General features: G+C 35.0%; 2 protein-coding genes across 2 annotated transcripts; both read left to right on the top strand.

Annotated features, from left to right (window-relative positions):
• Positions 1-92: 92 nt before the first annotated feature.
• On the top strand, positions 93-2,663 carry LOC107461457 (protein STRICTOSIDINE SYNTHASE-LIKE 13). The gene is made up of 4 exons (XM_016079946.3): positions 93-648; positions 906-1,190; positions 1,280-1,447; positions 2,138-2,663. Exons 1-4 carry the CDS (start codon positions 275-277, stop codon positions 2,535-2,537), a joined length of 1,227 nt encoding a protein of 408 aa, XP_015935432.1. The 5' UTR covers positions 93-274; the 3' UTR covers positions 2,538-2,663.
• An 832-nt stretch (positions 2,664-3,495) lies between these two features.
• LOC107461459 (electron transfer flavoprotein-ubiquinone oxidoreductase, mitochondrial) lies at positions 3,496-8,804 on the top strand. The gene is made up of 18 exons (XM_016079948.3): positions 3,496-3,963; positions 4,064-4,140; positions 4,229-4,335; positions 4,451-4,532; positions 4,603-4,711; positions 5,027-5,073; positions 5,176-5,250; positions 5,357-5,473; positions 5,956-6,024; positions 6,171-6,263; positions 6,387-6,495; positions 6,802-6,914; positions 7,081-7,130; positions 7,245-7,311; positions 7,507-7,586; positions 8,062-8,190; positions 8,284-8,350; positions 8,560-8,804. Exons 1-18 carry the CDS (start codon positions 3,609-3,611, stop codon positions 8,641-8,643), a joined length of 1,830 nt encoding a protein of 609 aa, XP_015935434.1. The 5' UTR covers positions 3,496-3,608; the 3' UTR covers positions 8,644-8,804.
• Positions 8,805-12,109: the final 3,305 nt, after the last annotated feature.

The raw sequence follows: 12,109 nt of genomic DNA, 5'->3' as shown, positions 1-12,109 counted from the left end.
GACCGTTGTGCTAATTTGTTTGTTCATGAGTAAACACATTATGACACTCTGGAATTAAAAACCACGGAACTTTTCAGCAACCAAATGTTTGTTTTCCAACGAAAGTCATAAGAATGCGATCAACATGACAACCTACTCCCAACTTGAATGGTGTCATCACCAATGCATGCATCATAGCTTTTAACTCTTCTAAGTTCTAACCTTTCAAATACCAAAACTCTACCAAGTTATTGAAGTTGAAGTGAAGAGAAACCTCAATACAAACGTTCCATGAATGGAGAAGAGAAACCTACTCATCAAAGATGAACCCTTTATCCAACACCCTTTTATTGTTTCTCTTGTTCTGATTGTGGGATTTGTTGTGATGGACCCTTTTCATCTGGGTCCATTGGGGAATCATGAGTTCAGACCCGTCAAGCATGACATTGCACCATATCATCAAGTCATGAAAAATTGGCCTAGGGACAACTTAAGCAGGCTAGGACTTTATGGCAAATCAGAATTTAAGGACCAAGTCTATGGACCTGAGTCACTCGAATTCGACAACTTGGGTCGCGGTCCTTACACCGGTTTAGCCGATGGCCGTGTGGTTCGATGGATGGGAGAGGAACTTGGTTGGGAAACATTTGCAGTTGTCACCTCCAATTGGTTACTATCTATGGCTATAGTATTCTCCCTTTATTATTTTGGCACGCAGTTACTTCTATAAAAACATTTTCATACGAAGATCATATTGCAAACTGTTAAATACTTTAGTCAGACATATCAAATCATTTAATCCGTTTGTAATACTATCTTCAAGTTATTTTTGTCCTAATACAGTTACTAAACAAATTTTAGAAAATACATAATTTCGGATATGCAATACATATATTTTAAGCTAATCTAATGTTAATTATGATTAGGACGGAGAAGATTTGCTTGAGAGGGAATGATTCAACAACTGCGAAGCAATGGAAGCATGAGAAAACGTGTGGGCGTCCACTTGGTCTAAGATTTGACAAAGAGAGTGGAGATCTATATATAGCTGATGCATATTATGGTCTTCTTGTGGTTGGACCAAATGGTGGACTTGCTACACCTTTGGCAACTCATGTTGATGGAGAGCCTATTCTCTTTGCTAATGATCTTGACATTCATAACAATGGTTCCATCTTCTTCACTGACACCAGCAAAAGATACAACAGAGTGTACTACTATACTATACTATTCTCTGTTTCTTGTTAATTAATTAATATTATGGGGGTTATTAGTTATTAATTACTTGTTTAATTTGCAGTGCGCACTTCTTTATATTGTTGGAAGGAGAAGCTACTGGTAGGCTTCTGAGATATGATCCTCCAACTAAAACAACTCATGTTGTCTTGGATGGCCTTGCTTTTCCTAATGGTGTGCAATTCTCTAAAGATCAATCTTTCCTCCTCTACACTGAAACCACCAATTGCAGGTTACCAAAATTTTGGTGTATTTGATATTTTAATATATATTTTATATTAAAAAATATTATTTATACATTAAAATTAATTATTTTTAAAATTTTATACTAATAATTTATTTTAATGATTAATTTTGATGTAAGTCTAACATGATTAATTTTATATAACAGATGCATTAATTATTCAAATTTTAGTCAAATAAAAAAAATTTTACTTGTTACAATCTTAACAATAGAATATAATAAAGGATAAATTATCAAAAAATATATTTAAATAATTTTATTATTGACAAAAATACACTCACTTAGAACAAAAATATTCTCAAATAATTTAAAAATGCAACAAAAATTTAATACTTTTTAATGTTAGATAATTTTATCACATTTTTAATTTATTTAAAAATATTTTTATTGATAGCAAAATTTAAGTACATTTTTATCGACAATAAAACTATTCGATTGCATTTTTAGTCTGCTAAAAGATTTAGTTTGACAGAATCAATTGTCCACAAACGCACTTCAACAACTAATTTCGTGAAACTAACTCAATGTTTAATGAATATCACCTTAATTTATATTTGTTATGATTAAAATCATAGAAAATTTTCAAGTGATACTATATTGTGTTGAAATAAAGTTATTCCAGATTTGATAACATTATATTATTTAGGAGATAATGAATGGTAGATGACATGATGACAGGCTAAGGAGGCTTTGGATAGATGGTCCAAGAAGTGGGAGAGTGGAAGACGTAGCAGACCTGCCAGGTTTCCCAGACAACGTGAGAATGAACGAGAAAGGGCAGTTTTGGGTGGCAATAGACTGTTGTCGGACACCGGCACAAGAGGTTCTCAGTCACAACCCATGGCTCAGGAACATCTATTTCCGGTTGCCGGTAAGAATGAGCTTGCTCGCCAGAGCCATGGGAATGAAGATGTACACCGTCATCTCGCTTCTCGACGACAATGGACGCATCCTCGAAGTTCTTGAGGATCGAGAAGGTGACGTCATGAAGCTCGTCAGTGAAGTCAAAGAAGTCAACGGCAAGCTCTGGATAGGAACCGTCGCCCATAACCACATCGCCACCTTACCTTATCCCTGAAATGACTCAATTCTCCTCCACGTAGGATTTTCCTCATCGGTAGTAGTCAGCGAACTGCATGATCTATGTGTAACAATATTTATTTATAATAAAATATTTTGCCGCATATTACATCGACTTATTTTATTACATTTATTCTGACTGTGAAACTGAAATTCTCTTGAACACAAATTTGTAGGATTTTGGGTTGGCATCTAAATATATTTGTAGGAAATTTCAATATTTAAATCAGTAATAATTTAATAATAATAAAAATTATAAGGTTTAACCAAAAAAATATATTTAAATAATTTTGTTTTTGATAAAAATACATTTAAATTTTGTTATTAACAAAAACAATCTTAAATAATTTAAAAATTTGATAAAAATATCAATATTAAATATGAATTTTTAAAAATACTTTTGAGATTGAATTTTAATATAAATAATTAAAAAAATGAGATATTTTTATCTTTAAAATTTTGTAATTTATTTTTGGTGATTTTTTTTGTCGACAACCAATAATACATTTAAAAATAAAAAAATATATACTTAGCAAGAAATATCGAATTTTAGGAATAAAAATATCTCATTTCTCTAATCATACTTACAAAAAATTACATTAAAATTTAATCTCTAAAGCATATTTTGAAAATACATATTTTTTTGGTGACTTGAAAATACATATTTAATGTTGGACATTTTTATTGTATTTTTAAATTATTTAAAATATTTTTATTAATAATAAAATTCAAATAAATTATTGTCAACAACAAAATTATTTGAGTGTATTTTTTATGGTTTATCCAAATTATAAATAAATAATATACTTTAAATATGTGTTACTTTTTTTATTTATGATGTTAAAAATTTTTAAATATGATCATACGCTGAATGAAGCCAAAAGGACAAATGCACTTTAAAAGATCAGATTTTAAAATTATAAAAAATTATATCGCAGAAATTGGAGATGATGATGTTAGTTACGTGCTAATCACATTCACTATTACTTATATAAGAGTAGAGAAAGAGCATGGCTCTGAAATTGTAACTAACCAATTTCACTTCAATCATTGTTTCCTCTTCTTCACAATGCTCAAGTTTTGTTCAATCTTCTCCAAATCGAAATCGAAGAACCTCTTTCTTCTTCGGAGTCGTACCAAATCTACTTCAAGGTCTCAATCTTCTCCAGCTGCATACACCTTCTCCCGGCGCATATTTCCGTATTCCAAGCACTCTTCGCTCCTCGCACCTGCCTCCATTTCTAGGGTTCCGCCTTCTCGAAGCTTCGCCACCGATTCAGAGGCCAGAGACTCTATTGAATACGATGTTGTCGTCGTCGGAGCTGGACCTGCTGGCTTATCGGCCGCCATACGCCTCAAGCAGCTCTGCCACCAGAAAGGAGCTGATTTATCCGTGTGTGTGGTGGAGAAAGGTGCTGAAGTAGGTTGGTTCCATGCTACTCTCATCTTAATTGCTTAATTAACTTTGATGTAATCGTGAACTGATAATTATTAAGTTAATCTTTACATGTTATATGTAATTAGGTGCTCACATTATTTCCGGAAACGTATTTGAACCTCGAGCGCTGGACGAGCTTCTCCCACAGTGGAAGCAGGAGGAGGTGCATTCTGTTTGTTGAATTTAGTTACAGTATATGATTTGTGTTTCGTGTTTTTTATTTGATTCCGACTGTGTCTTTTTACTTGCAGGCTCCAATCAACACCCCTGTTTCTTCGGACAAGTTTTGGTTTCTCACTAAGAATCGTGCTATTTCTCTCCCGTCTCCTTTTCACAACAAAGGCAACTACGTAATAAGGTTTCTATGACATTCAATTCATTCCTTCCCTTTGCGTTTTATATCTATAAAATCATGGATTCTGTTCTTTCCTTTTTTTTTGCTGAAGAAGTTTCTATTTGGACATCTGATACAGTCTGAGTCAGTTAGTACGTTGGTTGGGAGCAAAAGCTGAAGAGTTAGGAGTGGAAATATACCCAGGCTTTGCTGCTAGTGAGGTATTTCTACATTTGCTTGGATGTTATTTCTCCGCATTCGTTGTTGTTTATTGTTTTTTTTGGTGGCCAGATATTGTATGATGCAAACAACAAAGTTATCGGCATTGGTACAAATGACATGGGTATTGCAAAAGATGGTTCCAAGAAGGAGAATTTTCAACGTGGTGTTGAGGTCAAAGGTTTTAACATGTTTTTTTCTCTCATTTCAGTGTGTGCTTTCCCCTCTTGATGCGTATTCAGCTTGCTCCTCACCTAGTTTAGTTATTGACACAAACAAGTATTGAAAATTAGTTATACTTAATTAATATAAGTAAAGCCTAATACAATTTGTTTATCGTTGCTCACTTAAGGCATATGCTTTTGATGGTTTTCCTTGTTTATTATGTAAATCATTTATATGTTTATATCTAGATATATTTATGGTTTTGCATGTGATTTGGTTAAATCTTTCTGGGTTTGATTGGTAAACTATGTAAGCACGGCATCTCATGCAGGTTGCATAACACTTCTAGCTGAGGGATGTCGAGGATCACTCTCAGAGGTTTGAAAATTCAAATTTTAAGATTGATATAGATTCGGTCTTTTCTGTCAAATATTGTTTTTATAGCATGATCTTCAACCTTCATCCCTGTGTTTCCTACAGAAAATAATAGGAAGGTACAACCTGAGGGAGAAGGGAGGAGCAGAACATCAGACATATGCTCTGGGAATCAAAGAGGTATTATTATGTCACTTGATTCACATGTTGAATGTTCTGATAGCTTAACATGCTCATTAAAACTTTTCTTGCTGCCACCTCAATTTTTGTAACATTGCACTTTCAGGTTTGGGAAATTGATGAGAGAAAGCATCAACCTGGTGCAGTACTCCACACATTGGGATGGCCCTTGGATCATAAAACATATGGAGGATCTTTTCTGTATCACATGAAAGATAATCAGGTAAGAGTCTCCTCCCCCATCTTCAGTATTCATGTATTCACTTTTTTGTAATTTTGGACTGCGACAAACACCATCTATTTTTTGAATCAGTTGATTGTTAAGATATTATAGGGTACCTTGGTGTGTGTGCAATTTTAGTAACACTTAGTTTTTTCTTCTTATTTTCCTCCCAACACAAAAGTTGAGGAAGAAGTTAGATGTGTGACTGCTTTTATTTTTCAGCTGGCCTTCAATTCTGAAGTCTTTTAACTTAAAAGTTTATGATGTTATAGTTCCATTTGGCAGACTTATCACTTAGTTCCCCCCAATGAAATATTTAAACATATTATGGTCTTTGTTTTTCTACAGCAAATTTTACTATGTGCTTCATATCCGATAATGAATATTGCAAAAATAGCACATAGTGCACAAAACTGAGTTTCAAATTTTCTTATACTCCAATATATTCAACACATTAAGAAGTACACTTACCATTGTGACAGATCTCTATAGGCTTTGTTGTTGCTTTGAACTATCAGAACCCTTTCATGAATCCTTACGGGGAATTCCAGGTATGCTTTGTTGTCTTAATGTTGAAAATTCCATTGAACGATTGATATTTGATACATTACATATTCTCAATTCCTGATCACTACTCTTGTTCAGTACCTCCTCCTTACCTTCCTCAATCTCCTTTTTCTCTCTCCTGGTTCACCAGAAATTTAAGCATCATCCTGCAATCAGACAATATTTAGAAGGCGGTACAGTTATCCAGTATGGAGCTCGCACTTTAAACGAAGGTGGATTTCAGGTACACTACTGATAGCAGGTTCCCTTTCTTATGTTCAGTCAATTAGAAATGCAAATAATAACAGCTTCCTTTTATTTTATTATACATAATGCAAATACAAATATGATTCTAGTTAAATTTCAGTCTATCCCATATCCAGTTTTTCCTGGAGGAGCAATTATTGGATGCTCAGCTGGCTTCTTAAATGTGCCAAAGATAAAGGGAACTCACACTGCGATGAAATCAGGTATTGGCTTCGTGTAGTTTGCCGGGTTGACTCTGTCACATCTAATTACTATTTTTTTCACAGAAGTTAATTTTGTTTTCTTGGTCAGTTGAGTTTCAAAATATCATGTTTCAAACTTCCAATGTGAAAGTTCTTTTTCAGGATATGCATTAACATTTGACCCAGATCCAAAATATTGATCTTCAATATCTAGGATTTTTTTGGTGTTCCTTATGGCCGATTAAATAGTACATTCTCCAATGTTGGTAGAATGGTAGTGTTCCAATTATATCAGTTTCTCCATTTGTTTAATCTTCATTTCAACTCAATCAGCTGAAGTTACATTCGGTGTGCTGAACGAAGGTCTGGATATGGATATGTATTGGAAAGCTCTGAGGAATTCATGGATTTGGGACGAACTATATAAAGCTCGGAATTATCGACCAGTTAGTGAAGCAATTCATTCTCCCTCCTTTTTTTTCGCTCTTTATCCTGAGTCACCATTCTTTTGCTTGATGAAAAGCCATTGGGACTATTTATGCCATGATAATAGCTCTAGAATTATTAATTTGTTATTATACCATATTGACCTTTTTTAACATCTTGTTGCAGGCCTTTGAATACGGGCTTATTCCAGGATTGGCCTTAAGTGGTCTGGAACAGTAAGATCCAACTTTTCTTGCTGGTTATGTTCATCACTTCAGCACAGGAAAGTTGCCTTTTTCTGTGCTCCCTTTTGTATGGGATTTCACTTAGCTTAGTGGTTTTCCTGTCAGTTATCTACTCCGGGGGAAGCACCCATTTACTTTGAAGCATGGTAAAGCCGATCATGAAGCTACAAATGTAAGAAACATTATTCAAGATTTTTTTTTTCCAAATTTAAATTTCATATTTAAGCCTTTCATTATTGGATGTGGAAAGTGTAGTGAGTTTTTCTCATTTGATTTGTTTTTCTTGTTTGTTCTCCTGTAAAAACAACATATAACCTTTATTTTGTTAATTTTTACCTTTTCTTTTTATTTTTGGACATTAATGCAGGCTGCACAGTTGCATTCTCCAATTCAATATCCAAAGGCAGACGGGGTTTTGTCCTTTGATGTTCCTACCTCCCTTCACAGGTTTTGGAGCACTAATTCTCTCCTGTAGCTTATTATTGTTTAGAGTTGTGACAAATGATAATTTTAAATAATGATGAAAACAAGGGAAAGTGAGCTAGCTAGGCTAACTATAAGGTTGCATGGTTGCATATGGAACCTAGTTCCAGACTAATACACTTGTAGAATGCACTTACAAAGAGAAATAGAGCATAGAGATGGGTGCTGCTGAGAGATTGATGCATAACAGGAGAGAACGCAAATTGAAAAATCCATGTAGTCCTTTTACATATCTGGATACACTTAGTACCTAATTTTCTAGGGGAAGGCCTTCCTATTTCTTATAAAATTGAATACCATTCATATTTCTCACTGAGGGTAAGCAGTAGGATGACATTTTCGATTTTAAGAATGCTATCCTTGTGAAGTTAGGATGGTAAACACTAAACACTGCTTTATCCCGTTGCTTTATAGGAATTTATGTTCAGTTTATTTTCAGGAGCAACACAAATCATGAGCACGATCAACCTCCTCACCTTCGTTTGAGGGACCCAAAGATTCCTGAAACTGTAAACTTACCGGTGTATGCAGCCCCCGAGTCACGATATTGTCCTGCGCGAGTATACGAGTAATGCCCATTTTTTACAGCTTGTTTATGAAGGGATTTTTTATTTTTTAAATCATTTTTTGATTTTTTTTTGTTTACCTTTCCGGAATATAGGTATGTCGCAGATGAGCATAATCAGCTCAAATTGCAGATTAATGCACAAAATTGCTTACATTGCAAGGTGAAATATTTTAGACCTAATTTGGAAATTGTTTGAATTTAGTGGTTGAATAGTACGGCGAAGTTTTCTTTATGCATGTGCAGATAGTCAAAACATGATTTTCATTACATCCTTTGTTTTGAATTTTATGTCATCCTATCGTGATCTTGCATTAAGGTAGCGTATTATCTTCATTATTCACTGTTTAATACAGTTCTTTGATATTTCAGGCTTGTGATATTAAAGATCCAAAGCAAAACATAGAATGGACAGTACCAGAAGGGGGTGGAGGCCCTGGATACTCAGTCATGTAGATTTACACACCTTTAATAAACTATTTTAGGCTGCTGGCATGTTAGTCATTGTGTATCATTTCCCGAAACTCCAACCTGACCGGACCCGATCATGTACACCAAAAGGATAATGTTACACGGAATAAAATAATACTAAATTGAGACCCGTGCGTTATGCAGAATTAACATGAATTTATTTTTATATATAAGGAAGTATTTAGTTATGCAAAATATTAGTAAAGATAGAGTAGAAAGAGTGAAAGGTATATGATTATGTGAGAAGAGATAAAGATGTGTAAAGTAAATATTAATTTATATGGTAAATATGAATTGAAACGAGAATAAAAAGAGAAAATGAATTATATTTTATTAACTAAGTTATATTTATTAAAAAAATAATATTATTATTAAAGACATAGAGTAATTTACATAAAAATAATGAGTTATTAAGATTAAAAAGTAAGACTAAACACTATATAAAAATATAACATGATGTAATGATAAAATTATAAAATAACAATTTTACTAAAATATTTACATAACAACATTAGAAGTTACCTAATATATCAAGAGTTTGTTGTGTCATTATTTAATTTTTTTATATGTTATAAATAAATTAATAGATAGATAGATAAATAAATCAATTGATTTTCGTAAAATAAAATTTATTCTCTAAATAGGATATACAATATTATGTTCTTACATGGATGATATGACAATTTTGTATGAATTAAAAATGTGTCCTTTATTTACCATAATATTACTTTGGCTCTTCTTTTATATATTATAATAGATTATAGTAATGGAAAACTTTTAAATGTATCGCTACATTGATGTTCCAGTCATTTTTAACTATTAATCTTAATTTAAAAAATATATAATATATATTGTTATGTGGGTAACTTGAGATTGGTGGATTGGGCTTTAAGGATTGGCTCAAGTGTCAAGTGGAGGTGGTCTCCGACTTGGTCTACGTCTGGGAGCCGCCGTCTAACTTGTGTGTACGAAGGAATGGGGGGTGGTACCTGCAAAAACACTCTGATGACTAAGTCAGCAAGGAGCTAAGCAGGTTTAGAGAGTATTGGAACATGGAGATACCTAAGGAGCGTCAATGTATTTATAGTTGTGAATCAATAATCACCATTGGAGTAGTTCCACCTTTTAAGGTGGATAACTGTCCCTTTATCTTATGGTAGTTGAGATATGGCTCCTAGAAGTGGGTTGAGAGATTTTATGGACAGTTACTTATTTGAATAAGTGTTATCTGCCAGCTATCCTTCAAACTTGACTTCTTTGAGGTGGAGTCTGTGTTGAATCCGACCTCTTCTGAGGAGGTCGGTAGGTAGTGAAGGCCAATTTTTGGATTGGGCCTTTTTAGTTTGTTTGGATCTGGGCCCTAGTATTGGGCCAAGGTATGAACGGCGCCCCTACTCGAGTCCGATCTCTTTTATTCATGAGTTGGATTCGAATATTTGAACACAGGTGTGTAACTAGCCAACGTGATTTTTTAAAACCGACGTGATTTAAATTTTCCAACCGTCATGTCTAATCAAACGTCACATCCGTTGGAGTTTTCGTATTTACACGTGGGAGCAGTTACATTGGTTACGGTGTGTTTTTTTTAATGATTGCGTCGATTTACCCTTATGCCCCAGACGTGTTATAAATACTTCTCCCTCTCTTTTCTTTGTTTTCTTTTGTCTTCTGAAACTTCTTGCTTACGGACCTTATTCTTTCCAAAGAGAAGTACTTCTTCCTTCTTGGAGTGCTTTTGTTGCTGTTGTTTCTGCTTCTCTTCGTTTTTACCAACAAAGTTTAGTCATTTTCTTCTCCTATTCTGTCATTTTACGTTGGCACTTTACCCTGTATATTTAGAATGATGCTTAGTTTCTTAGTGAGTTCGTTGGTCTAGCAATTCTATTCTTTGTTTAGTTTTTGAGAGAGGTTGTTTCGTCTTTTAGAGGCCCTGTTTTTATTTTATCTTTTTTCATTTTTCTTTGTAATTCTCGTTGCTTTTTCTCCTACTTCTTTTTACTGGAAAGATGTCTTCCTATATCCCTGAGTCTCTGTTGCGGTGGGTAGATGATACCTTACTCGAGGAGAGTCCCTTAGTAGATACTGATTACATCACCGTCCTCCACACTCACCATAGGATTTGTGGTACTGATGTTGACGAGTCTAAGTATGAGTTGATAACCCCGAATCCTGAAGACCGGATTTGTTTTGGGATGGATGCTGATGCTGACCCTCTCTTTTTCATTATGTATGATTATTTCTTCACCTGTCTGGGGGTTCTTTTGCCTTTTTTTGATTTTGAGATGAGCGTGTTGTCACATTGCCGAGTTGCTCCTACCCAACTCCACCCTAACTCTTGGGGTTTCATGAAAATTTACCAGCTTGTTAGTTGAGAGCTAGATTTTTCAACCTCTTTAAAGATCTTTTTTTACCTTTTTTATATGACCAAACCCTTTAGTAGGCAAAATAATAAGTAGCAGTGGATCTCTTTCCGGGCCATTCAAGGTCAGAAAGTTTTTTCTATCTTTGACGATTCTTTCCACGACTTTAAAAATATTTTCTTCAAAGTCCAAGCTGTAGAGGGTTATCATCCCTATTTTCTTGATGAGAACTCCAACCCCTGATTTTCTCTCTATTGGTTAGAGGCCTCTCCTGTGGAGAAATATGGCCTAGAAGATTTGGATGAGGAAGAGGAGGCTGTCGTGGAATTTTTCCAAGATGCTTGGGGAAGGGTCCCCAATTTGGACACCAAAAAAATTTCTCTTGAGCTCTCCGAGTTTTGTGCGGACCTAACTAGGTAGCTTTTCTTCTTGTGGAATGTTTCCCGACTTGTGTAGTTTACCGATTTGTAGGATATTTTCCGACTTGTAGACTAATCTATTGTTTTCTTCTTTCCAGAAATGGTGAAGAGTAGTTCAAGTGCTGCTTACCAGAAGGTTCAGGAGGCTAAGAAGAAGGCACGTGCCCGAGCTGACGCTGTGAGGGCTATTCGCGCTCCCCCTCTCTCTCATGATTCTGGGACCTCTTCTCGTCCTATCTTGGTAACCTCCTCCTCTGCTTCTCTTCTTCCTCCCCCTATCCCCCCAGTCCGACCTCCCTCCGAACCCGAGAAAAAGAAATGCAAGGCCTCAAAGTCTGGTTCTTCTCCTTTAGGGGAGGCCAACTTTGATGGTCCCCGGTTTGTTCGGAATCACATCTTCCCCCATATTCAAATTAGTATAGATGATGTTTCCTTTCGAAACCATCTTCAAATTATGGTTCGGGAGAGTGTTCGGGCTGTTGGGGTCTGCACAAAACTTCTTGATATTCTGGATAAAACTCCCCTTAGTTCTTTCGGTTCTTCTCAAAAGGTTGAGGAGTTGGAGGGGAGAATTGTCCTTTATCAAGAAGAGGAGAAGCGGCTCCAGGGGGAGGTTACTTGGTTAAAATAGGAGAGGGTCCGACTTCAGGAGAGGAAGAAGAAGCTGATGGG

This window comes from Arachis duranensis, chromosome 8 (genome assembly GCF_000817695.3).
Source record: "Arachis duranensis cultivar V14167 chromosome 8, aradu.V14167.gnm2.J7QH, whole genome shotgun sequence".
Lineage (NCBI taxonomy): Eukaryota > Viridiplantae > Streptophyta > Magnoliopsida > Fabales > Fabaceae > Arachis > Arachis duranensis.
Note: the sequence above shows the minus strand (reverse complement) of the source record. Positions and strands in the feature narration are given on the sequence as shown.

Coding starts and splice junctions, on each gene's coding strand:
- LOC107461457 (XM_016079946.3), top strand. CDS start 275: ATGGAGAAGAGAAACCTACTCATCAAAGATGAACCCTTTATCCAACAC. Junction 1,191..1,279: donor AGCAAAAGATACAACAGAGT/GTACTACTATAC, acceptor TTTAATTTGCAG/TGCGCACTTCTTTATATTGT. Junction 1,448..2,137: donor ACTGAAACCACCAATTGCAG/GTTACCAAAATT, acceptor ACATGATGACAG/GCTAAGGAGGCTTTGGATAG.
- LOC107461459 (XM_016079948.3), top strand. CDS start 3,609: ATGCTCAAGTTTTGTTCAATCTTCTCCAAATCGAAATCGAAGAACCTC. Junction 5,074..5,175: donor GTCGAGGATCACTCTCAGAG/GTTTGAAAATTC, acceptor TGTTTCCTACAG/AAAATAATAGGAAGGTACAA. Junction 8,191..8,283: donor TGTCCTGCGCGAGTATACGA/GTAATGCCCATT, acceptor TCCGGAATATAG/GTATGTCGCAGATGAGCATA.